This window comes from Entelurus aequoreus, linkage group LG16, assembly GCF_033978785.1.
Source record: "Entelurus aequoreus isolate RoL-2023_Sb linkage group LG16, RoL_Eaeq_v1.1, whole genome shotgun sequence".
NCBI classification, from domain to species: Eukaryota; Metazoa; Chordata; class Actinopteri; order Syngnathiformes; family Syngnathidae; genus Entelurus; species Entelurus aequoreus.
In genome coordinates, this window is record NC_084746.1 from 31225463 (window position 1) to 31252216 (window position 26754).

Sequence of the window (26754 nt, forward strand, 5' to 3'; positions counted from 1 at the left end):
TCTTTTTTGAATGGGATATTATGAGATAGTACCTAATCAAATGCCCAGTGAGTGTACTTAGTGGCTGTTTTAGTCCTTCCCATGGATGTCCTGCATATGTCCACCAGAGGGCGCACTCCATCAACAACATGTCCCAATGATCTGGAGCAAGTGAGGACATGAGAGGAAGGGAGTTACGTAAGCCGACGCCCATCACAACATGCAGGTTCGGCACTTCCGAGTGTGTTCAGAAGTGTCACTTTGTTTGCGTGTGGCATATTGTGCTGCGTGTGTTAGTCGTGGTCGCCCATGGCGGGTCTAGCTGTCGTCCTCGTCCAACTTCTCCTCTTCGTCCTTCAGCACTTCCGGTAGCCGGAAACACTCCACGAAGAAGTTGACCAATGAGCGGCTCAGGTGCTGCCGGGTGTCGTCGCCGTGCAGGAAGTGGCCTTCATCTGGGTAGATCTGATCATGGACGCAAATAAGGGAGAATTTGGTCCATTTGAAACCTGAACAAACTTACCTGCAGAGTGTAATTGGCCTTCTCGCTGATTAAATGGTTGATAAACTTGGCCGTGTGCTGAAAGTGAACTTTTTCTACATGGGAAAAGAAATGTAGAGCGCAGTTATAAAATTAAGCTTGAGGAGAGTAAAAAGACTCATTAGGTACCATCTGCCGTGGGGTGGATGATCAAGTACTGCTTCTGCATCAGCTGACCTGCTCTCAGGGCTAAATTGGCCAACTGAGAGTCACAACGAGAGGAGAGGTGGTCATCTAACACGCTGATAAAATTGATAGACATGTCGTTAAAATGAGATACCGTGTATGCTCGGGAGTCTGTTTTTGGGCCCAGGTATCGTTCTGAAAAGGCTGATGCTGTTGATTGAAAAGACAAAAACAATACACACATAAGTAAAACGTAAGAGAGCCAGCAAGACCTTGAAATAGCTCTTCACGCTTTCATCAGTTCTTGCCTTGACTACTGCAATGGCATGTACTGTACAGGCCAACATTTTTGGACACATCTTCTCATTCAATGCATCAATTGGATTTGTTTTCATCAGCCCCTTAAGTCTCACAGCTGTAAATGTATAAAATGATATTGCTAGATAGACGATATGCCTAATATTTGTTATTTTTGACAGTCCATACATGTTGAAAAACGCACGTAGGACAGAGGATTCTCTGCGTCTTTACGGCGTGATCGCCTACTTTCTGATGAGCTTCAAGAGGTAGTCACCTGAATTGGTTTTCACTTCACAGGTGTGCTTGAAGCTCATCGAGAGAATGCCAAGAGTGTGCAAAGCAGTAATCAGAGCAAAGGGTGGCTATTTTGAAAAAACTGGAATATAAAACATGTTTTCAGTTATTTCATCTTTATTTGTTAAGTACATAACTCCACGTGTTCATTCATAGTTTTGATGCCTTCTGTGACAATCTACAATGTAAATAGTCATGAAAATAAAGAAAATACATTGAATGAGAAGGCGTGTCCAAACTTTTGGCCTGTACTGTATGTTGCTGTCAACCAGTCATCTGTAAATTGTCTTCATTTGCTGCTAAATGCTGCAGCTCCACTCTTGACGAACACTCGATGACTGAGCCACATCACTCCAGTTCTCGCTTCAAGTCTGTTTTAGAGTCGATTTTAAACTTTTAATGTTTGTTTGTTCATGGGACTGCTCCATCTTATTTGTGTGAGCTCGTAAACATCCATCACCCAGTCCAGCGCCACGGTCTGCCAACCAACAGCAGCTGGAGGTCCAAATTTAAACAGTGCAACACAGTACAACATGTCCGAAAGGAAGTAGGAAGACGCAGAGCTTTGGAACATGTTACCAGCTGAACTATGGACCATCACAGATTTACATTTATTTAAGACTAAACTTTAGACCTACTGTATTTTTGGAACTATAAGGTATACTTAAAGAGGGACTGCACTTTTTGGGGGGAATTTTGCCTATCGTAACAATCGTTGTGAAAGACATGACGGATGGATTTTTAAAAATGTATTGTAACTATTAAATACATTCGAACAAAAGTCTGCTTACAATGGAGCCCAAGGGAGCCGTTCAATTCTGCCTATAGAGCCCCCAAAAAACATAGAAACGCCTCCATTTGGGTTTAATACACATAAGTATATATGTAATGTAGTAACGGGAACATTTATTCTTACATATTTTGATGATTTTAAGCATACACAGCGCATTCATTTCAAAAACGCATCAAAACGTTTGCTTTTTTTTTCTCTTCATCACTGATTTCTGCTCAATGCAGACTTTATGAGAGCCAACAAACATAATAAAACATCACTTACTCTACAAGGTCTGCTGTCATTAGGATGCAGATTGATAGAATGTTCTGATATTCCCATTTAGGTGAACAATGTCTCATAATCCTTGAGAAGAAACAAGTTTGGAGACCGGGTGGGAAAAAGCGTTTTCCGTGTTGTCCTCGCCAGTTCCAGGTCCTAAATTGGCTGTCAAAGTGTCCCAACTGGTCGGATTATATTCTCAATCATCTACTTTCCAGGTGAGATGCATGATTTATGATATAGAATAATCTTACAGGGAGCAGGAAATCGAGGAAGCAGCTGATCAGTCGATGATGTGAACATAGGGAGACACAAGAAGTGATCACAGTGCTGCGATAAATAGTTTGTCTGTGTTAGCGCTTATAAAATAAATATCACTAATACTTGGTTAATATTCAAATCATGAAATGTAAATGGAGTATTTTTGGCAATTTTTGAATGGTTATTTATTGGATTTTATGGGTGGAATATAAAAATTTAGAATGCATTAAAACAAATCCATCCACCATGTCTTTCATAATGATTGTGAACAATAGGCAAAATTTCAAAAAAAAAGTGCAGTTCCCCTTTAAAATCCTTTCATTTTCTCAGGACAGTGCACCTTATAATCTGGTGCGCCCTATGGTCCGAAAAATACAATATTTATTTAAAGCTGCATTTGGCACTTTTTGACCTAATTTTCAATTTTTTTATTATATGATCCTTTTTTATTCTCTGTCTTTCTTGCACTGTTGTCCAACACTTTGGTTCAACTATAGCTGACATAGGGGGCTTTACAAATAATGTTTGATTGATTGATAATTGATTTCCTCATGGACACAAATATGTGATTATCTTAATTAAGCACTGATTGATTTTTTAATTTGTTTATTTAGTTGTTCTATTTATTATATTTTCAAAATACATTTGCAGTAGCAACCCTAAACCAGTGTTCTTCAATTATATTTTGGAAAGGGCCAGGAAAAAAATAGGGCTGTCCCGATCCACATTTTGGACCCTTGATTCCGTTGCGTTTTTTTTTGGCACATATCCGATCCGCTTTGGAGTCCTGATCCAATACTTTAACAATAGGTAATGAAACTGAATTTTTTAAATATAAAGTAAATAAAATAAACACAATAAAAATTGTTATAAATCTTATCTTATTAAATGTAGAATTTGCTAGTATTGTTGTAAATCCGATTTCAGTAAATCAATTTGTGGTGTAAATGATACATACTATTTTTAACAAAATAAAGTGTCTTGTGCACAATAACTAAAAAAAAAAGAAGCAAAAACTGCAATCGGCTCCCATTTAAACCATTTAGGTTTTACCCTCAAAGCCTTCCTGTATCCAGAAACTTAAACAATAACAAACACAGAAAAAATATATATGTTTAATAAGAACAAGAAAACAAATATCACTTTAATATAGTTTATATACTTATACTATATTTAACTAGGTACTGATCGTATCGATATTTGGATCGATCCCCCCTACTTTACATTGAAACTTTAGCGGTTAGTTTGTTGTGTGGTCCTGCTTGGTGTGTTGTGTAGCATGTTTAGCCTTTCCTTTTACTTGGAAAAAACTGTATTTATTTTCTGCCATAGTGGTAAAGATAAGTATCTTAGAAGCCACTTCGCATTGTGGATAGACGACGTGTTTGTTGCAGCTTGCTTGCAACAATCTTTAGCATGTAAACACTCAAACACAGCTGCAGTAAAGATCGGCCGATCAGTTAAAAAAGGCAAATATCTCCCAGTAAATGACAGATTTTGAGATTCCCGATGCTTAGCTTTAAATATTTGGGTGTACATATGTGTCATAAGATGCCAGATCTCTACAAGAATAACTTTATAACCCTAATTGACAAGATTAAATCTGATCTAGAAAAGTGGAATCATTTACACATAACTATAGCAGGTAGGATTAATTGCATAAAAATTAACGTGCTTCCACGCGTTCTGTATCTTTTTCAATCTCTTCCAATCTTTTTACCAAATCTTTTTTTAATGCTGTAAATAAATTAATCTTATCCTTTATTTGGAAAGGCAAAACTCCTAGGATACGGAGAGAATTTTTGCAGAGGCACAGGTCTGTAGGTAGTTTGTCACTCCCTAATTTAAGATTTTACTATTGGGCAGCCAATATACATACAATGATTTCTTGGATTCACAAACCTCAATTGAGTTGGTGAGACTGGAAGCTGAATCATGCTCTACCTCGCTCCTAGCTTTGCTTACATCCATACTGCCTTTTCGATCATCTCAGTTTTGTAACCCAATTGTTATCTCTACCCTTAGAATTTGGTCTCAATTTATATGCACTTTTGGACTCAGAGGATTATCCAACTATAACCCCATTCATAATAACTATCTCTTTCTTCCTCCAAACACAGATAAAGCCTTTTCTCTATGGCAGAGCTCAGGCCTGGTCAGATTAAGGGACCTTTATATTAACAATGTCTTCGCTAGCTTCAATCAACTATGTGAAAAGTTTATTCTCCCTAACTCTCACCTATTTTGTTATTTTCAATTCCGTAATTTTGCTAAATCAAATAACAGCTCTTTTCCCAGTAGTCCACCTCAATCCCCACAAATCAGAAAGGTGTCATTTCTAAAATTTACATCCTAATTTCCCATTTTAAAGAGACATCTCTTGACAAAATTAGAAACGACTGGGAAGCAGAATTTGGCAAAGTTTTGGATGACAATGACTGGAAATCTGCATTGATACAAATGCATGATAGCACATCTTGTTCAAAGCTTAATCTGATACAGTTTAAGGTTGTCCATCGCATATATTTTACTAACGCTAAACTTTCCAAAATGTATGCCAATATTGCAGATACATGTAATCACTGTCAAACATGACACACATGTTCTGGTCCTGTCCCTGTCTGAAAGCCTACTGGACTAATATCTTTAAACATCTTACAGATACATTACATTTTAAATTGACGCCTTGTGCAGAATTGGCTATTTTTGGAATTCCACCAAACTACCAAAAAACGAAGCAGACTTTTAGGGATAGTATCGCCTTTGCATCATTAATAGCTCGTAGAAGGATTTTATTGGAGTGGAAATCACAGTTTGCCCCCAAGGCCTCCCTATGCCTTAAAGGCCTACGGAAATGAATTTTTTTTATTTAAACGGGAATAGCAGATCCATTCTATGTGTCATACTTGATCATTTCGCGATATTGCCATATTTTTGCTGAAAGGATTTAGTAGAGAAAATTGACGATAAAGTTCGCAACTTTTGCTCGTTGATAAAAAAAAGCCTTGCCAGTACCGGAAGTAGCGTGACGTCACAGGAGGTAATATTCCTCACAATTTTCCTTTGTTTACAATGGAGCGAGACAGATTCGGAGCGACAAAGCGACGATTACCCCACTAATTAGAGCGAGGATGAAAGATTTGTGGATGAGGAACGTTAGAGTGAAGAACTAGAGGCAGTGCAGGACGTATCTTTTTTCGCTCTGACCGTAACTTAGGTACAAGATGGCTCATTGGATTCCACACTCTCTCCTTTTTCTATTGTGGATCACGGATTTGTATTTTAAACCACCTCGGATACTATATCCTCTTGAAAATGAGAGTCGAGCACGCGAAATGGACATTCAAAGTGACTTTTATCTCCACGACAATACATCGGTGACACACTTAGCTACTGAGCTAACGTGATAGCATCGTTCTCAAATGCAGATAGAAACAAAAGAAATAAACCCCTGACTGGAAGGATAGACAGAAGATCAACAATACTATTAAACCATGTACATGTAACTACACGGTTACATCAACAGCCGTGCTCACCTGCATTCCAGCGATCGACGGCGCGACGAAGGACTTCACTCATCATCGACGAAGCTCTTTAGCATGAGCTAACGTGATAGCATCTGTCTCAAATGCAGATAGAAACAAAATAAATAAATTCCTGACTGGAAGGATAGACAGAAGATCAACAATACTATTAAAGCGAGTACACAACATCCTGAAGGACAGATACCACCCAGCACATGGCCTCTTCAACCTGCTACCCTCTGGAAGAAGGTATAGATCGATTCGCGCCAGGACCACCAGAATGTCTCACAGTCTGTATCCCCAGGCTGTGAGACTGCTAAATGAACAGCCTGCCCCTTTGCTGCCCCGGACCATCTCATTACCTCACTCTTCACCACCTCAATAATTGTGCTCTGGACACTGCATTGCTGCAACATCAACGTAACACCCATCAGACATCTGACTGTTCCCACCCCCACGCCCCCTCTATTCGCCATCTTCCTGACAATGCTAAACTGTGAACTATGGTCAACCTGCACTTTAATGCAGTTTCTATGCCGCTGGACAAAGCTCAAACAAAATCTTGTTGACATGTATGACTTAAGTGTTATTATGACAATGACAATAAAGGAATTGATTGATTGATTGATAAAACCATGTACATGTAAATTCTCAGCCTGGTAAATCTTAACAATGCTGTTGCTAACGACGCTAAGGCTAATTTAGCAACTTAGCAACTGGACCTCACAGAGCTATGATAAAAACATTAGCGCTCCACCTACGCCAGCCAGCCCTCGATCATCTTCCCATCAACAGCCGTGCTCACCTGCGTTCCAGCGATCGACGGCGCGACGAAGGACTTCATCCGTGGGTTTAGCGGCTAGCATCGGCAAGGCGTCTGCTAAGTAAGTAGTCCTTGTTGTGTTGCTACAGCCAGCCGCTAATACACCGATCGATCCCACCTACAACGTTCTTCTTTGCAGCCTCCATTGTTCATTAAACAAATTGCAAAAGATTCACCAACACAGATGTCCAGAATACTGTGGAATTATGAAATGAAAACAGAGCTTTTTCTACGGGCTCCGAATACTTCCCTTGCCCTCGTGACGTCACACGCATACGTCAGCATAATAAAACGTTTTTAACCGGAAGTGTGGCGGGAAATTTAAAATTGCACTTTATAAGTTAACCCGGCCGTATTGGCATGTGTTGCAATGTTAAGATTTCATCATTGATATATAAACTATCAGACTGCGTGGTCGGTAGTAGTGGGTTTCAGTAGGCCTAAGGACCTTATGTTTTTCTTAGATTAAGAGAAAATTAAATATAATCGGAGGGGTACACCAAAACAATTTGACTTGACCTGGGGCTGCATAATTAGTTACATAGCTAAATTAAAGACATTGTAGGATAAATGTGACACTCATTGTTGACAATGAACCTTTTCACTTACCTCAACTCTTTTTTTTTGTTCTTGTTTTCTTTGTTGTTGTTTTTATTCAGTGACACTTCTCTGTATGTTTGTGATTTTTATTTTTGTTGTTACATTTTTTTTCCTTTTAATCAGTTATTGTGATTCTCTATCTGCTTGTGGTGAAGAGGAAGGCAGTACATTGCTACCCACTGTGACTGAAATGTAGGACAGGCGGTGTTATTATTTTACTTGTTATTTTTGTATTTTTATCTATTTTTTTTTTTTTTGGGGGGCTTAGGGGACAAAAAAAAGGGTCTTTTCTCTCAGTACTTGTATTATGATTTCCCTATCAAATGAATAAATAAATATTATTTTAAAAAAAAGAGAAAAAAAAGGCAAATATCGTCCCCAATCTCCTCACATGATTAGCATCGAGACATCGATAAGTCAATTAACCAACGATATAGTACAATTAAGTCGGTACGTTTTCCAGCGTCAATAAATCGCCATGTGTATGCTTCAAGAGCATTCAAGCTTTTCATGGGTTTCAAGATCTGTGTGCGTTTTTGCTATAGCGGAATGAAAAGAATGGGTGAATCATCCTTAATTAAGCGTCTTTGGTTCTTTGTGCGGCGCCACATACTGAAGGTCTTGCCAACCCGCGGCTCATGCGTTCACATCGAAGTTTGTGTTTTTTTAATGTGCGTATTCGGCAAGTGAGGCGGTCTGCTAGACCGGTCATACTTTCGCATTGCTTTCTGGGGCTGCGGGTGTTTGAACTACAAATAAACGATAGTATTGATAACCGCCGTAACACTCCCGACAATTAATATTACCGTATTTAATCAAAATGGTCAAAAAAAGGTTGTTCATAGTCACACTTTGATACGGACGGACAGACTGGTGCTAGCTTGCTAGTTAGCTTAAATGCTAACATGTAAACAACAGACATTGACGTTGTCCCCCATTAAGAAACGTTATTCCCCAATCTAAACTTGTCTCATGACAAACTATCTGTATGTAATATTGGCTGCATTTCTGATAGTTGTTTGTGTGCCGTTATGGACGTTACCCAGCTTGAAAAGATTGAAATAAATCCATTAGGAAAAAACAGCCTGCCGTTTCCTTTAATTTGGATACACACATCTATACATTTGGCCATTCTAAGCCAGTAATTTCCAAGAGTTATCTCACCTTCTGAGAAGCCTCTGTTTTACTAATGTTTTCCAATGTTGTAAAAATGTGTAGAATAAATATTTATTACAACAAAGATTTGCTTCAGCCTGCGACACATGGTCATTTTGTTAGTAGACTAATATAGACACTTACATCATGTGTTGCCTTCATTATAACACTTATGTAAGGCTTTTGTTTTTTTGCGGCACCAGACAGATTTGGTTTTTTTGTATTTTTGGTCCAATATGGCTCTTTCAACATTTTGGGTTGGGTTCCCTAAACCATGACAATGGGTTAGGGAAATCACAAACAGATTTTTACCTAAAATTAGATATATCGTTTTTTAGCTAATAAATGATTACTTGCATGCATTCTCTTCTAAAAAGAAAGTGTGCTGGGAAATATTAATTCACATCCGAATCGCAATTCTTATCAATCATGATTCTAAATAGTACAAACATTTCCATAATCGCTAACAAAAACAAAAACAAAAAAACTTTTTTAGGCCAAAAGGTAGAGCTTTTGTAACATGTAACCTGTTTTGAAAATGTTTTTTATTATAATTTAAAGGCCTACTGAAACCCACTACTACCGACCACGCAGTCTGATAGTTTATATATCAATGATGAAATCTTAACATTGCAACACATGCCAATACGGCCGGGTTAACTTATAAAGTGCAATTTTAAATTTCCCGCCACACTTCTGGTTAAAAACGTTTTATTATGCTGACGTATGCGTGTGACGTCACGAGGGCAAGGGAAGTATTCGGAGCCCGTAGAAAAAGCTCTGTTTTCATTTCATAATTCCACAGTATTCTGGACATCTGTGTTGGTGAATCTTTTGCAATTTGTTTAATGAACAATGGAGGCTGCAAAGAAGAATGTTGTAGGTGGGATCGATCGGTGTATTAGCGGCTGGCTGTAGCAACACAACAAGGACTACTTACTTAGCAGACGCCTAGCCGATGCTAGCCGCCAAACCCACGGATGAAGTCCTTCGTCGCGCCGTCGATCGCTGGAACGCAGGTGAGCACGGCTGTTGATGGGAAGATGATCGAGGGCTGGCTGGCGTAGGTGGAGCGCTAATGTTTTTATCACAGCTCTGTGAGGTCCGGTTGCTAAGTTGCTAAATTAGCCTTAGCGTCGTTAGCAACAGCATTGTTAAGCTTTACCAGGCTGAGAATTATTAACCGTGTAGTTACATGTACATGGTTTAATAGTATTGTTGATCTTCTGTCTATCCTTCCAGTCAGGGATTTATGTATTTTGTTTCTATCTGCATTTGAGAACGATGCTATCACGTTAGCTCAGTAGCTAAGTGTGTCACCGATGTATTGTCGTGGAGATAAAAGTCACTTTGAATGTCCATTTTGCGTGCTCGACTGTCATTTTCAAGAGGATATAGTATCCGAAGTGGTTTAAAATACAAATCCATGATCCACAATAGAAAAAGGAGAGAGCGTGGAATCCAATGAGCCAGCTTGTACCTAAGTTACGGTCAGAGCGAAAAAAGATACGTCCTGCACTGCCTCTAGTTCTTCACTCTAATGTTCCTCATCCACGAATCTTTCATTCTCGCTCAAATGAATGGGGTAATCGTCGCTTTGTCGCTCCAAATCTCTCTCGCTCCATTGTAAACAAAGGAAAATTGTGAGGAATATTACCTCCTGTGACGTCACGCTACTTCCGGTACAGGCAAGGCTTTTTTTTATCAGCGAGCAAAAGTTGCGAACTTTATCGTCGATTTTCTCTACTAAATCCTTTCAGCAAAAATATGGCAATATCGCGAAATGATCAAGTATGACACATAGAATGGATCTGCTATTCCCGTTTAAATAAAAAAAATTCATTTCAGTAGGCCTTTAAGTAAATAATATACAGCCAGAATTGGTTTGAATTGAGAATCGAATTGAATTGTGATTTGTTGACGTCAGTACAAATAAAAAATAAATGGAAGGTCATACCATAAAGTTCAAAATCTGTGATTGGTGAGACAGCAGTTCCACACTTAAGCTCATTAAAGTCCATGGAACTGAGCAGCAGTGTGGCTAAGTATCCTCCATAGGCCTGCACACAAGAATTAAATAAACCTTTATTTACTTGTATTTAGGACAATAACTCATCGAGCTTTACCTTCCCATAGACTCCCATTCGAGACTTGTCGATATACGGTTTTTTGGATATGGACCTCAGTGCCTCCAGCTGGTCTCTCTCCTCCAGCTTACCCAGCCTCCCCCTCACTTTGTGGAGGAGGTTGGTACCCTGGAAGCCGCTGCCGTGGCCGTCGAAGCGGATGACGATGGTGCCGAAGCTGCTGACCAGGACGCTGGCCCAGTCCACCTGGAACTGCTCTGTCTCCATCTGGCCACCGGGTGTCCCATCGCTGGAAAAAGAGAGACCAGGAGGTCACTTAGTTTGATGCGTTTTTAGACAATCAGAGCAGATGTTGACGTGAGTGAACACGCAGACTCACACCAGCAGCAGTAACGGGTAATGAGCTGTCTCCACAAAACCAGCTGGCTTCAGAACCTGCATTTTGAGGGCTGCAGCACACACACACACACACACACACACACACACACACACACACACACACACACACACACACACACACACACACACACACACACACACACACACACACACACACACACACACACACACACACACACACACACTGTAGTGGTAATGTACTGTAGTGGTACATCCCTAGTTTGTACACAACACATTCATAACAACGTACTGTAGTCGTCAATGGTGACGTTCTCGTACTCCACTCTTGGCATCTGCATGTTGTGGTACGTGTGGTTGACGTGCTCGTTTGTCTCCAAGTCGAACAACTCTGCACGCAAGAGCACAACGCAAGCTGTGAACGGCCGTTTGTCAGAAAAGAAGACCTGGCTAAGGTAAAATAACTCACTCTGTTTGTCCTCTGTCCTGTAGAGGGCCACACTGGGAATGTCAGGCCCTGTCGGAGAAGAACCCACAGAATATCTACACTTACTGGTCCAAACATTAGGAACACTTGCATGAGATCCAATCCACAACTATGTTACGACAAATTATATAATTTATGACGCTATTATGGTATCTCAACTTCAGAGTGTTTTGAGATAAAAGCTGTCTCTTGGTTGATTGTTATGCTTTAGGTTGCAAGCAAAAATGTCATCCCCGCCATTAGTTGGCATAGAAAATGTCAAAGTGAACCCCGTAAGACCCGATTAAAACATCTGGTCTTACTCAATAGCACAGAGCTGGGCAAATATTTTGACTTGGGAGACACTTTGAGAGAAAAAAATGTGTCTGGGGGGCCAAGGTGTATGTGTGTATAAATTACATGTACACAGTTAGCTGTAAAAATCTGCTGTACAGTATGTGTGTTTGGGTCCCTTTTTTTCAGGAACACTAATACCAAAAGTCACAATGTCCGATAGAATTATAAAAACAAACAACCTCAAAAAAACGGAAGGGAATTTTACAGTTTTTTACTGAATGGTACACCTAAAATGTACATTAAAATAAAGAAAGTGCGATTTACAATATTAACTATGAACAATAGAACACTGAATATTAACAGCATATGAATGTCGCTCCTCTTTTATTTCTCAAACCAGCTCCTCGATAGTTGTGTATCTTTTACAATCAAGCAAAACAAAACAAAAATTAAAAAAACAGCAAAATATGAATGCAAAGTGTAATATACACCTACAATATGATATATTATCATGTAAAAATTTGTTTCCGCATCTGTTTCTGACACACTTTTTTGTTTTGGGCTGGCTGCTCTGAAAACAAACCCCGCCCACCCTTCTTTGTTCCTCGTCTGAGCTGATGTGGCGTAGATTACCGTAATAACTCGTATAACACCCAAAAGCGCAGATTCCAACCATTGAAATACTTTGTTTATTTCAAGACTTACGGTAATTTAAAAACAGCACTGAACATCATAATAGCGGCGACAGTTTTGATGTTAAAGGTCTAAAAAAATGATGTAGAACGTCCGGCGGGCCGGATTGAAATTCATAATTATTGTGTATAAATATTTGTATATGGGTTTTTATATTATTTACATATTGAATTTGTATGATAAAATAATATTAACAACTATTTCTATGTACTGCAGACTTTAAAACTAATTTACTCTTCCCAACCGAAGGGGAAGCCCGAGAGCACAGGTGTCAAACTCAAGGCCCGGGGGCCAAATCTGGCCCGCCACATTATTTTATGTGGCCCACGAAAGCCTGGAAATAATATGCGTTAATAAAATGCTTAATCTTTTCTTACTAAACATATTTGTTCTTTCACTTTTGACATAAAAAATCATGTACTGCATGCATGTAGTGCTGGGCGTAATATCGAATATACTCGATAAAATCGCGGGTTTGTCTCTGTGCGATATAGAAAATGACTATATCGTGAGTATTCGAGTATACGTTCTCACGCAGTTGTTTTTAGCTGCGGGCATTACACTACAGGCGTTTCTCAGTCTTTCTTGTCTCTCCTTCTCACAGAGAGATAAAACAAGCGCACCTCCTTACATACGTCACATACTGTCGCGCGTGCAACGTCAAGCGCTCTCGCGGAGCAGAGAGGTAGCAGAGAGGAATGTACCATAGGTAAATTTAGCTGTGGCAGCTAACTTCTGTGGCAGGTGCAAACGGAGCGGTGCGTGTGGTAATACGAGAGAGAGAAGGTGTCAATCTGGTAACAAATGGAGGAAGAATAATTCATTCCCAAGCAAAACAGCACGGGGTCCATCGTCTAGCGGTGGTTTGGCTTCAAGCGGGAAAATGTTGAACAGACAACCGTAATATGTCAAGTTTGCGGCAAAAGCGTTGCTGCAAAAAGTAGCAGCACTACTAATTTGTAGCATCATTTAAAAAGTCATCTGCTAGAGAGTGAAGAGTGCTTGAATTTCTGCATGTCAATATCTCAGTCGGTGCCACACCAACAAAATGCCTAAGCAACCAGCACTGACCCAATTGAGCCTGGCGTCTTCCATTTTCACATCAACACTGCATGAAAAAAATAGTCAACAACAGAAGGAGATAACGTCCGCAGTAACCTACCACATAGCGAAGGACATACACTATTTGATTTCCCATTATGCAGCTAATTTTTATTTGACAGTTATTGAAATATCTTGTGTGACATCATGCACAAAAGTGCACTTTATTAGTTTTAAAATATTGTAGTGGCATTCTGTACAAAAAGTGCACTTTAATTTAGTGTTGTTTTGATATGTCATCTTAGTGACATGCACAAAAGTGCACTCATAGCTTGTTTTAAAATCTATCTGACAATCTTGCACTTTCTGTTTTGAAATGACATGAATGTTTGTGCCACTGCTTAATAACTGTTTAATAAATACAGTTTTGGTAAAATGACTTAGTTGTGATTTCCCTCTCTGCATGAAAGTTTAAAATTAGCATATATTAATGCAGTATGAACAAGAATGTTTTAATGTCGACACATAGAATCATCATACTGCTGTGATTATGTGCATCGCGTGTTAATTCAAGGATAAGGCAAAATATCGAGATATATATCGTGTATGGCCTAAAAATATTGTGATATTACTAAAAAGGCCATATCGCCCAGCCCTAACTGCGTGCAATTGCGTATCTTTTAAAATTCAATATTATCAAAATATTATATTTTCATGTATTCCAAAAATATTTTTTGTTAAAATAAAGATAAATACTGTACTTAAATAACTGCTTTACTTAAGACTTCAAAACAAATTATCAATCACATTTTAGATTGTAAAATTGACAATAGATTTTACGGTTAAATTTCGCCAACAGAATTTTTTACCGTAAAATCAACTTTGGTACTGTTTTTTTCTATATACAGTAAGTCACTAAAACATTAAAAAAACAATACATTAAAAGATTTTACAGTAAAAACACAACAACTGGCAGCTCTGTTGCTTGAATTTTACCGCTAAAAACACTGGTATTGTTTTTCCATTCCATTCCATTTATTGCATTTATTTACATGCTGTAAAAAAACCACTGCTTTTACTGTAAAATTCTGGTGACTGAGTTGCCAGCTTTTAAAGTAAAATTGTAATATTTTTTTTGCAGCTTATGTAAAAAAATATATTGTTCATGTATTATATATTCATATACTACTCATTGTTAAAAGCAGCCCTCTGAGGGCAACCATAACTGCGATGTGGCTCTCAAAAGAAACGAGTTTGACACCCCTGCCCTAGAGTAAAAAAAATATAATCGTCCATCCATCCACTTTCTACTGCTCGTCCCTAATAACAAAAATATACATTTCTGTGGTATAATTGCCGTTGGACGAATCTCCAAAGTTGCAAAAAGGATTTGGGAGGCTTAGTGCCGCTGACCTTTACAGCTGAGCAAGAAGTAGTGCATGTTTTGGCTGAAGGACACGTCCACGTAGCCGCACTTGAAGTGGCAGGACAGGCAGCAGCGGTTGAAAGGATGAATTGTGTCCGTGCTGTAAGACGCCATCACATGGATGTTACTGCTAATAATAATAACAGTAAGGTAGTAAAACACGAACACTGTGTAAGGTCCTAACCTGTACAAGTGTCTTCGCTTGGGGTCATCCTCTGTGCTCAGGAAGTATCTGGAAAAGAAAGGCCCCAAAGTCACTCCAACATGGTGACATGAGCAACATGCATGGGAGTCAAGTTAGCAAACTGACATGAGGTTCCTTTGGTGGTTGTAGGCCAAGATGTTGGTGACATCCCAGTCCCCTGAGGTCAGGGACTGCAGTGTGTCGGTGCTCGTGTTGGGCTAGGGGCCACAATGTCACACAAGTCAACACCAAACCTCCGAAGTAACGCATTAAATAAAAAATACATTGGGAAATTACCAAAAAGGTGTACATAGAAATGTGGAAAAACTTTCCTCTGCCGCCCTGAGGAATTGCTCTGGTGAAGAAGAACTTGTGTCCATCATGGGAAAACAGTGGCGCTTCATTCTGTACGTACAAGGAAACCCATTCATATTTACGTGGAATGTTCAGCTATATCACACTTTTTATGTGAGCTCACCTACCTGTCTGTGCAACCAACTTGTGCTCTCATCTTCGTGTTTCTAGAAGGCAGAATTTGGTTATATTATATTCACACAGCTGCATTATACAATTAAATACTATGCCCCCTATTGGCTGTGAGCAGTACAGGCATTCACGCTCAAGTGAAGTCAGTCAGATGTGAAACAAAGTTGTTTAGGACATCTGCTGCCCCTAGTGGGAGTATGACATCAAAACACTTGCATGATATATCAAACATGCTATTGGACATTTGTCCTCATGAGGACAACAACCAGTTTAATTATAGTCCTTAAAGGCCTACTGAAATTCTCCTGAGTTCTTAAATAATAAAGGATTTTGCTTCAGTTTTCACAATTGTTTATATATATATATATATATATATATATATATATATATATATATATATATATATATACACACACATATATATATATATATATATATATATATATATATATATATATATATATATATATATATATATATATATATATATATATATATATATATATATATATATATATATATACATACATACATATATACACAAATATATATACACACAAATATGTATACATATATACATATATATATATATATATATATACATATATATATATATATATATATATATATATATATATATATATATATATATATATATATATATATATATATATATATATATATATATATATATATATATATATATATATATATATATATATATATATATATATGTGTGTATACATATTTTTGTATGTATATATATTTATATGTAAAGATGTATATATTTTTTTCATAATTTATTGTTAACATTAGGAGATGTTTCTAGGGACATGTTTTAATTATTCAGCAAATTCCCTGGTAAAATAATTTTAGGACTTAATTATGTAAAATGTACTTTTAGTCATAAAGAAAATCTTGTTAGATGTGTTGAACAATTTCATTTAAATTGTATTCATTTCAAAATTGTATTTTGATTTGTTTTCCCAAATTTTGTATTTAAATGTACTTTTAACATTTTGTCTAAAAATAATTTGAATCATTACATTCATTATATACATACATTATTTTCTTCAAAAATGTAATAAATGCTTATCAAATAAAAATGTTTCCGTTAATTATATATAAAAAACCATAATATCACAAAGTAATTAAAAAAAAACGTTTTTCCACTATATTTAATTATAACATGTTCATGGTTGTCATTATCTATTTACACTGATTGGCTGGAAGAAATGTACTGCCTTATATACTGTATTAGGGCCTTTTGGGTTTAAGTTACCAAACATGTTCTAGTTGATCTGTGCTGATTTACATTATAACTATTCAGGAGATACAGTTTTTCTTAATTTATTGTTAACTTTGGGAGATTTTTCTAGGGACATTTTTTTAATTTTTATTACTCAGCAAATATTTCCCTATTCATTTTTAATGTGTACTTAATTATGTAAAATATAGTTTTAGTCATAAAAAATAAATACAATTAGTCTAAAATATATTTGTATTTTTTTCAAATAAATATTTTAAAATGTATTTATTTTTACTTTTAATATTTTTGAAATAAAACATTCAAAAAATGTTTAACATAAAACATTTGTCTGAGCTACTATATATTTTAAAAATGCCATAATATCACACTATTATTTTAAAATATTTGTTCCTCTACATACTTTTTCACTGATTGGCTGAAAGAGATCACATGGCTCTACTACCGTATCTATGTCCTTTTTCACCAAATAAGGTTCCAGTTCGATAGTGCGGATCCTAATTAATTAAAAGTATTCAGCCTTAGAGGAGGTTCGCCTTCTACTAAATACTTTTGTAAAACTAAAACAAAAAAAAAAATTGAATAATTTGCAGGACATAATGTTCCACCTTGATGCAGACTCCTGTGGTTGCCTCACATAGCGTCAGTATGGAGTTGTTCTGAGCTCTGTTCAGCCAATTGACGGCCAGTTTGGTGCTGGTGGCCCACTTCGCCATGGTGATGTAATACTCCCTCCTGGAAAAAAACAACAAATCACCATCACAGACAATCTGAACGAGCTTTGTTTGGATGAATTACACTTGCAGACGTACTCACCCAATGCGGGGGTCGTCAGGTTTCTTCATGACCACGGTGTGCAGAGGACCGTTGAGGCTCACCACAGACAGGTGTACAACAGGGTTTTCCTCCCCAGCCTGCAGGGGCACATAGGAAACCGAATATGTCAGTTTGGATGTCAGCACAGACACACAATTCTGTTGTGTTGAACAAGATATTGTCTTACCTTTGGGTAGTGGTATTCCAACGTGTTGGGGTACGGCGTTCCTGTGAAAAAGGGCACTTCCATCTTTGGTACCAGCGTGTCATTAATGGTCATGTAGGCCAGACGCAGCCCATCAGGAGACCACCAGTGGGCCTTGTAGCTCTGCAGGATCTCCTCTGTCACAACATCACAGGGAGAAAAAACAGAAAAGTTACAAAATTGACCTGATTCTAAGACAGTGGTTCTTAACCTGGGTTCGACAGAACCCTATGGGTTCGGTGAGTCGGCCTCAGGGGTTCGGCGGAGCCTCCGCCACGGAGGTAAAGACACATTCGACTTATCGTGTAAATAAAAACTTCTCCCTATCAGCGTATTATTGATACCCCCAAACAATGTTCCCTTTAATTTTCCATCTGATTTGCAGGTTGTTTTATTGATCGATTGAAACTTTTACTAGCAGATTGCAAAGGAAGAGGATACAATTTATGAAACAGTACAGTTTACACAGTACAGTACATATTCCGTACAATTGACCACTAAAGGGTAACACCCGAATACGTTTTTCAACTTGTTTAAGTCGGGGTCCACGTTAGTCAATTCATGGTCATGTGTGTAAGGTGTGTAATTTGTTGTGAGTTCATGCACTATGTTGGTTTTGTTCTTTGAACAAGGGGATGTTCATGCACGGTTCATTTTGTGCACAAGTAAAAAAACATGTGACTTTTTCTTGAATTTGAAAAAAAAAAAAAAGTTTACTTTTTCACTAAAGAAGGGTTTGGTGAATGCGCATATTAAACTGGTGGGGTTCGGTACCTCCAACAAGGTTAACAACCACTGCTCTAAGACCATGCCTCAGTCTTAACACAATATTTTTTTAAGACAAATTAGTCATTCTAATATCGCTGGGCTTTTTTGAGCCGTTTCTGTCCAGGTTACTGAGTGACAAGAGGAAAAGCTCGCTTGGTTAGAAGCTGTTTGGCGCCACCTGTGAATTTAAGTCTGCAAATACATGCCAAGCCATCTTTTTCTATGTTTTTTTTTTTTTTTTTACTCGGGTCAACATAATAATTCATTTAAGCCATTGTTTTCGATTGATTATTATTTAATTGGGCTATTCCAGTACTAATATAGTAAAGGCATATGTACACATTGTAAACCTCATTTAAATCATGTGTAATATTTATTATATTTTAAGGTTAGAAGAAATACATTTTGACATTTAGATTTATTTAAATGTATATACAGTACAGGACAAAAGTTTGGACACCTTCTCATTCAATGTGTTTTCTTTATTTTCATAACAATTTACATTGTAGATTGTCACTGAAGGCATCAAAACTATGAATGAACACATGTGGAGTTATGTTCTTAACAAAAAAAAGAGAAATAACTGAAAACATGTTTAATATTCTAGTTTCTTCAAAATAGCCACCCTTTGCTCTGATTACTGCTTGGTACATTCTTGGCAGTCTCTCGATGAGCTTCAAAAGGTAGTCACCTGAAATGGTTTTCACTTCACAGGTGGGAAATCTACAATCTACAATGTAAATAGTCATGAAAATAAAGAAACACGCATTGAAATGAGAAAGTGTGTCCAAACTTTTGGCCTGTACTGTATGTAAAATGTCTTCTTAACCACATAAAACAATACTAACATTAGGTTTTATGTACAATGACACAGTAAATAAAAAATTGAAATAAAACGTATACTAATTAGTATTAGTATGTGTTTATTGTATAAAACACAAATTAATTAGCATTTGTTTGATAAAAAAATCACATACTAATTTGTGTGTGTCTTATAAAACACATACATGTATGTGTTTTACATAATTTTTTTTAACAAAATATCTATTAATCATAAAAATATGTCAAATATTAAAAAAGAAAAAAAATAGAATATGAAAGCTATTCAAAATTATGTTACGAAAATTAATTAAAAAACAAACAAAAACGTATTAAGAATTTTGATCATTAATTTTTGTACTGACTTACAATTAATGATTTGAGTGAATTTATAGTTTTTTGTCCAAAATACATTTAAACGAATATACAGCATTTTTTTCATCCAACAGGGGGCAGACTAGCTTTATGGAAAGCACTTCTCTAGCCAACTCTCCACAGTATATACATGTTGTTATTAACACATTAGTCTTTTAAAGTTAAAGTCCCAATGTTGTCACACACACGCTAGGTGTGGTGAAATTTGTCCTCTGCATTTGACCCATCCCCTTGTTCACCCCCTGGGAGGTGAGGGGAGCAGTGAGCAGCAGTGGTGGCCACGCCCGGGAATAATTTTTGGTGATTTAACCCCCAATTCCAACCCTTGATGCTGAGTGCCAAACAGGGAGGTAATGGGTCCCATTTTTATAGTCTTTGGTATGACTCGGCCGGGGTTTGAACTCACAACCTACCCATCTCAGGGCGGACACTCTAAAAGGGGGGGGGGGGGGGGGGAGTACATGGCATGTGTATTGTATTTTGCTACATTAAATTAATATGAAAAAACTACTTATTTGGGGCCAAGTTGCAGTGCATCCATCTATTTGATGTCCTCTTTGAGGCCCAGAGCATCATGTCCTTCTCTCTCATCTCATGACATCTGAATGTGCCATTGAAAATAAAGTGTGCGTAAATAAAATTTAATTCTAAACATCTTGCCTTAGAAGGTCACAGAGGCACAATGCATGTTCGCCTTCGCTCTCAACAATGTGCCGCCTGATTTGTGTTTTCGGGTGATAGCCGGCAGAATGCAACAAAACAAATCTTTGCATGGTAATGAAATGGATTACGTCTTTCTGCGGGCCGCCACAAAGAAATAATCCCATTAATAAGGACAACGATTGCAGCCGAACCCTGAGCTGTTCACGCATTCTCCCCGTCATAACTGGCATTTTGTAATTACATTACACATTCGCTGCAGGCAGTTATTATTATCATTATTATTAATATTAAAAGCGCCTTGGGAATAAACCCTGAATTAATAACATCCATTTTGACACCAGAAGTCCCAATTAACTTGTGAAAGAAAGCTGCAAGCTTTATGATAAATGACAGCACAAAGCTAAAAAAACAGAAAAGCCATCAGCAAACAAAGACACGTTGAAGTATGTTTTTAATTGGAATGTCTTTTCCACATCAGAAAATGTCTCATAATGATTGACTTTAATGGAGTAAAAGCCCTTATCCAGCCAGGCTGAATTAAAGAAAACATTAATAGAGCACGGAAAAAAAGTTGAGGTATGTCTAAGTGGCTAAAATCAATATTTGTTACAGGAAAGTAGCATCTTGCAGCAATTTTACCTAAAGGGTGCTAACTTTCCAAGTGTTGTAAGTGTATAAAGAGAGTATGGCAAACTAAAAGAGAGGCGCCATGACTGCTACCAAGGATGTGTGCGGCTGTGCCTGGATGCATGCAATTGTTGTCGTTTTGATGATAGTTTTTCTGACTAAATAGAACAAAATAATCTGTTTATATATAGTTGTAAACATACTCCAGCTTACAATAAAACATGCTTTTATTTCATGAAAGTAGTTTTGTGACCAGCAGGCACTCGACGATGCAATACAAGTAAAAATATACACAGAACGACCAAAAAATAAGTTATTACACTCCTTTTGCCAAAATCTTCATTAGCTTTGGACAAACAATCACAGAGAAATTGTGACCTCTGTGTGAAGTACTGTATGTCAAATACTGTAATGTATTTGTAATCACTCATTATGTAATATACTAACTAATCTTTCTTTTTGCATCATGCTAAGTGAATAATTGTACTTTTGTAGTTATTTCCACATATTTCTGCACATTAACTCTCAGATAGCAGTAGAGAATATGAAGTGACTTTTGGTCCAGAAGATATTTTGCCGTATTCATTATTGACGTGTTTTTTGCCACCTTAGGTTATATATTTTTGACAAAATTTCCAGTTCACTTTCTCATCTATTATTACACCCAAAATATGGTTTATTTTACTCTTTCAATGTCCGTCTTGTCAAACCATCTCTTAAATATATTAATTTCTTCAGATAATCATTAACTTAGAATTTAATGGCAGCAACACATTACAAAAAAGTTGTCACAGGGACATTTTTACCACTGTGTTACATGGCCTTTCCTTTTAACAACACTCAGTAAACGTTTGGGAACTGAGGAGACCAATTTTTGAAGCTTTTCAGGTGGAATTCTTTCCCATTCTTGCTTGATGTACAGCTTAAGTTGTTCAACAGTCTCCGTTATGGTATTTTAGGCTTCATAATGCACCACACATTTTCAATGGGAGACAGGTCTGGACTACAGGCAGGCCAGTCTAGTACCCGCAATCTTTTACTATGAAGCCACGCTGTTGTAACACGTGCAGAATGTGGCTTGGCATTGTCTTGCTGAAATAAGCAGGAGCGTCCATGAAAAAGACAGTACTTGAATGAAAACATATGTTGCTCCAAAACCTTTCAGCATTAATGGTGCCTTCACAGATGTGTAAGTTACCCATGTCTTGGGCACTAATACGCCTATCCCAGCTGCACTCGGCCGGAAGGCAGGGTACACCCTGGACAAGTCGTCACTTCATCTAAGTTCTGTTAAACCACTAATGGTAACAAAAGCTAGATGATGGTCTTCTTGTTATATTTTTCTGGTTTAAAAAATTTAACTGTGAGCAAGTTGCACGAAGCCCCTTTAACATCTCAATAAAATCCCACTGAGCAAGGCTAAAAGACTGTGAATATTAGCATAAACATTAGATATTATTGCCTGATGAGATACAACAGTAATGTGCAAGAGAATGGATAATTTACACCATGGCCACATCATTACACCTGTCTGCATAATATGAATGAGATCCAATGCAAGAACTGTGTTAAATGTTTATTATAGTGCTTATTGTTGGCAGTGTTTGCAATGATTACCTTATTTAGTCAGATGAGAGCTGCAAAATATCAGAAACAGCTCTCAGGGTGATGCGGTGAGAAAAATATAAATATTGTTAAACAGCAGTCATTAATTTTTCCTTTTGGTGCTTCATTCTACATGTTTGTCACGATGGACTGGTGTAATCCAAAAATATACCCCAAGAATGTTTTTCAAAAATTCACATATTGATGTCATTAAATGATTTAAAAATACAATACAAAACAATTACAATAATAGTACAACAAATAAAAGAAGACATTAAAAACTAATAAAGCAAACCCTTTACATGTGTCCAAACTCTCACAGACTTGCTGTATAGCCTTAGGTTGCTGGACAAGCTTTTTGAGCTAGCATTTTAGCAAGCTTGCGGCACCTTCAATTCAAGGATTTGCTCAGCAAAACAGGCTTTGTTCCACAGCAAGTCTTTAATTGTGATGAGACCGAGAAAGATGCTACATCGGACCTTTACTACAGCAAAGGAGAAAGCACTACCAACAGTGTGGTTTTCGTCCTGGTCGTGGAACTGTGGACCAGCTCTATACTCTCGGCAGGGTCCTTGAGGGTGCATGGGAGTTTGCCCAACCAGTCTACATGTGTTTTGTGGACTTGGAGAAGGCATTCGACCGTCTCCCTCGGGAAGTCCTGTGGGGAGTGCTCAGAGAGTATGGGGTATCGGACTGTCTGATTGTGGCGGTCCGCTCCCTGTATGATCAGTGCCAGAGTTTGGTCCGCATTGCCGGCAGTAAGTCGGACACGTTTCCAGTGAGAGTTGGACTCCGCCAAGGCTGCCCTTTGTCACCGATTCTGTTTATAACTTTTATGGACAGAATTTCTAGGCGCAGTCAAGGCGTTGAGGGGATCTGGTTTGGTGGCTGCAGGATTAGGTCTCTGCTTTTTGCAGATGATGTGGTCCTGATGGCTTCATCTGGCCAGGATCTTCAGCTCTCGCTGGATCGGTTCGCAGCTGAGTGTGAAGCGACTGGGATGGGAATCAGCACCTCCAAGTCCGAATCCATGGTTCTCGCCCGGAAAAGGGTGGAGTGCCATCTCCGGGTTGCGGAGGAGACCCTGCCCCAAGTTGAGGAGTTCAAGTACCTCGGAGTCTTGTTCACGAGTGAGGGAAGAGTGGATCGTGAGATCGACAGGCGGATCGGTGCGGCGTCTTCAGTAATGCGGACGCTGTATTGATCCGTTGTGGTGAAGAAGGAGCTGAGCCGGAAGGCAAAGCTCTCAATTTACCGGTCGATCTACGTTCCCATCCTCACCTATGGTCATGAGCTTTGGGTTATGACCGAAAGGACTAGATCATGGGTACAAGCGGCCGAAATGAGTTTCCTCCGCCGGGTGGCGGGGTTCTCCCTTAGAGATAGGGTGAGAAGCTCTGCCATCCGGGGGGAGCTCAAAGTAAAGCCGCTGCTCCTCCACATCGAGAGGAGCCAGTTGAGGTGGTTCGGGCATCTGGTCAGGATGCCACCCGAACGCCTCCCTAGGGAGGTGTTTAGGGCACGTCCGACCGGTAGGAGGCCACGGGGAAGACCCAGGACGCGTTGGGAAGACTATGTCTCCCGGCTGGCCTGGGAACGCCTCGAGATCCCCCGGGAGGAGCTGGACGAAGTGGCTGGGGAGAGGGAAATCTGGGCTTCCCTGCTTAAGCTGCTGCCCCCGCGACCCGACCTCGGATAAGCGGAAGAAGATGGATGGATGGATGGAGTGTGTGCAGTGAGTGGTACCTTCATACAGCCAATCAGGCAGCCCGTTGAAGACCTCGCCCTCCTTGCCGCTGGAAACAAGGCGAATAGTGCGACTTTCTACTGTCGCTCTGTAGTAGATGTTGTTCTCAAAGATGAAGATCTAAACAAAGAAGAAACAATACATAACAATAACAAATGCATTTTTTTGTGCCTAATGTTCTGGACACTGGATTTAAGAAGAGATGCGATTTAGTGAAAGAAAATGAAGAGTAAACGACACAAGCAATGGCGCACAAATGAAGTTTTCTGCATGGTCCGTCAAACCCTTCTTTAATTGGGTACATCAATATAAGCTTTCAGGTGTGTGTCCCTGATTGCCCTGTCGCAGCCCAGTAATTGCTTGTTCTGCGAAGAGGGCAGCCTCATTTCTTTGTACATCTGATGCTCGACTTCACACATGCTGGTGGAACGCGCCAAGATTAATTGCTCCATTTCTCACCAATTCAATGGCAAACTATTGTTTTTGCTTAGTAATGGACGACAAAACCGTTCGACTGACTTTATGCTAATTAGTCTTCAGACTAATTAGTGTTCCTTAATTTGCCGGAAATGCCATTTTGCTCTCCCATTTATAATGCAATGTATGCCAAGATGTCAATTTGGACTACACGCATTCTATTTAATTTTTTTTTTCATGCACCAGATGGTGCTACTTTTTCCCATTCAAAGCATGCAGCGCATTTGACTGTTTACTGCATTGCTTGATAAGCGTGTGTCTGTTGATGTTTGAAATTGTATACTTGTGTGATTGTTGGTTTTTACTTCAGTTTGTTGTGTTCAATTAAAAAATAAATAGTGGTGTCATACTGGCCTTTAAGTGGTTTAAAAAAAACTAAAATACATTTATATTTGATATGTGTGTTCCAGACAGAAGTAGTTTTAACAGTGGAAATATTAATAATATACAATATTTTTGCAGAAGTTTGTGGGGTTTTTGTTATTGAAGCATATTGTAGCTAAAAATACCAGCTTGTATTTTTTTTTTACCCTGCCTTCTGCCTGAGTCCAGGGCAAATAACATTAATTCACCTGGATTGCTTAGCCTCTGGCTATCTTTTAGCTGTTTATTTGGCTCTACCACTGTGGCTTGAAAGCTAATTACACTTAACTACAGGGGGAGCCCTGGAGCAAGAAAAAAATACTTTCCCAGTTGTTCCTGACTTGTGATTTAACTTTACACTGCTCACATTGTATTTGTTTTACAGAAAAACCTCACTTTAAGAGATAACTAATCTTATTAGAATTAGGAGAGATTGTACACATGGTTGTTTAAAGATGGATACCATAGTTCACTCTTCAGATTAGTGGTCACCAACCTTTTCGAGCCCAAGATCCCTGGTCTTAGCCAAAAAACAGAGCAGGATCTACCCCTGCGTCAACTATCCTTTATATCTATATTTCTATATATATTTTTTTTTATTCTTAATTTTTTTTCTTTGTGTTTTATTTGATGATGTCAGCATTTTGTTTTTTTCTCATTGTGCTTCTTGCTGTTTTCCCAATTTTTGCTAGTGTTTTTTTAATTTTTTTGTAGTTTGCCTATGGACAATGACAAACGAGCCACGGGCCACAGAACTTAACTGTTTATGACCACTATAGTCTTAGTACTGTAGTATATATACCTGTATACTGTGGTCACATGGTTGTCTTACGTCAGCACCCAAAGTAGTAAAATCAGCTGCTAACCAGGCAGGTTTTTCGTGTTTGATTAAGAGGGGATGAACGGGGAAGTCCTTCTTCAGCTACTGCCTTGTTTTATCATATATTACTGCCTTTGCACATGTCAATGTTTACTTTTGTATTCCAAATAAATCAACTCAAAATACTTTGGAGCAATGTTCACAGACTTTAGTGTTTGGCTTGTTAGCTTCGCTTCGCAGGCGAGGGATGAGAGAAGAGTTGTTTGCTGTTGGATGCTCGGAAATGTCAAATATGTCGCAGCTCGATTATTTTTGCGCACGGCATGCAAAGCGTGTTTGCGGAATGTGCGGGGGTGTGGCCGCGGTGTCGAGAGCGGCGAATGTGAGGCTGAGGAGAGAGAGGCAGAGGCGTGTTCAGAAGTAAAAATGTGTAACTGTTGGTGTGTCTGTTGGTCACTCTACAGGTGGGGGTGTCACTGATGTCATATTGATTAATTATGTTCCCTAA

The 26754-nt window shown here is 38.4% G+C and overlaps 1 protein-coding gene across 1 annotated transcript in view; it reads right to left on the reverse strand.

The window, feature by feature from the left end:
- The window catches only part of LOC133631204 (dipeptidyl aminopeptidase-like protein 6), a 48095-nt gene that overhangs the window by 94 nt on the left and 21247 nt on the right, over positions 1-26754 (reverse strand). Inside the window, exons 8-25 of the mRNA XM_062023364.1 lie at positions 24586-24706; positions 17965-18119; positions 17778-17875; positions 17570-17696; positions 15691-15729; positions 15506-15613; positions 15335-15426; positions 15209-15256; positions 15012-15124; positions 11571-11618; positions 11394-11492; positions 11124-11193; positions 10784-11033; positions 10615-10717; positions 801-856; positions 650-722; positions 503-576; positions 1-444 (exon numbers count right to left, since the gene is read on the reverse strand). The exon at positions 1-444 is cut by the window's left edge and continues 94 nt beyond it. Of these exons, the coding sequence (XP_061879348.1) occupies positions 298-444; positions 503-576; positions 650-722; positions 801-856; positions 10615-10717; positions 10784-11033; positions 11124-11193; positions 11394-11492; positions 11571-11618; positions 15012-15124; positions 15209-15256; positions 15335-15426; positions 15506-15613; positions 15691-15729; positions 17570-17696; positions 17778-17875; positions 17965-18119; positions 24586-24706 (1821 nt within the window). The 3' untranslated portion in view covers positions 1-297. The remainder of the gene's footprint in view (positions 445-502; positions 577-649; positions 723-800; positions 857-10614; positions 10718-10783; positions 11034-11123; positions 11194-11393; positions 11493-11570; positions 11619-15011; positions 15125-15208; positions 15257-15334; positions 15427-15505; positions 15614-15690; positions 15730-17569; positions 17697-17777; positions 17876-17964; positions 18120-24585; positions 24707-26754) is intronic.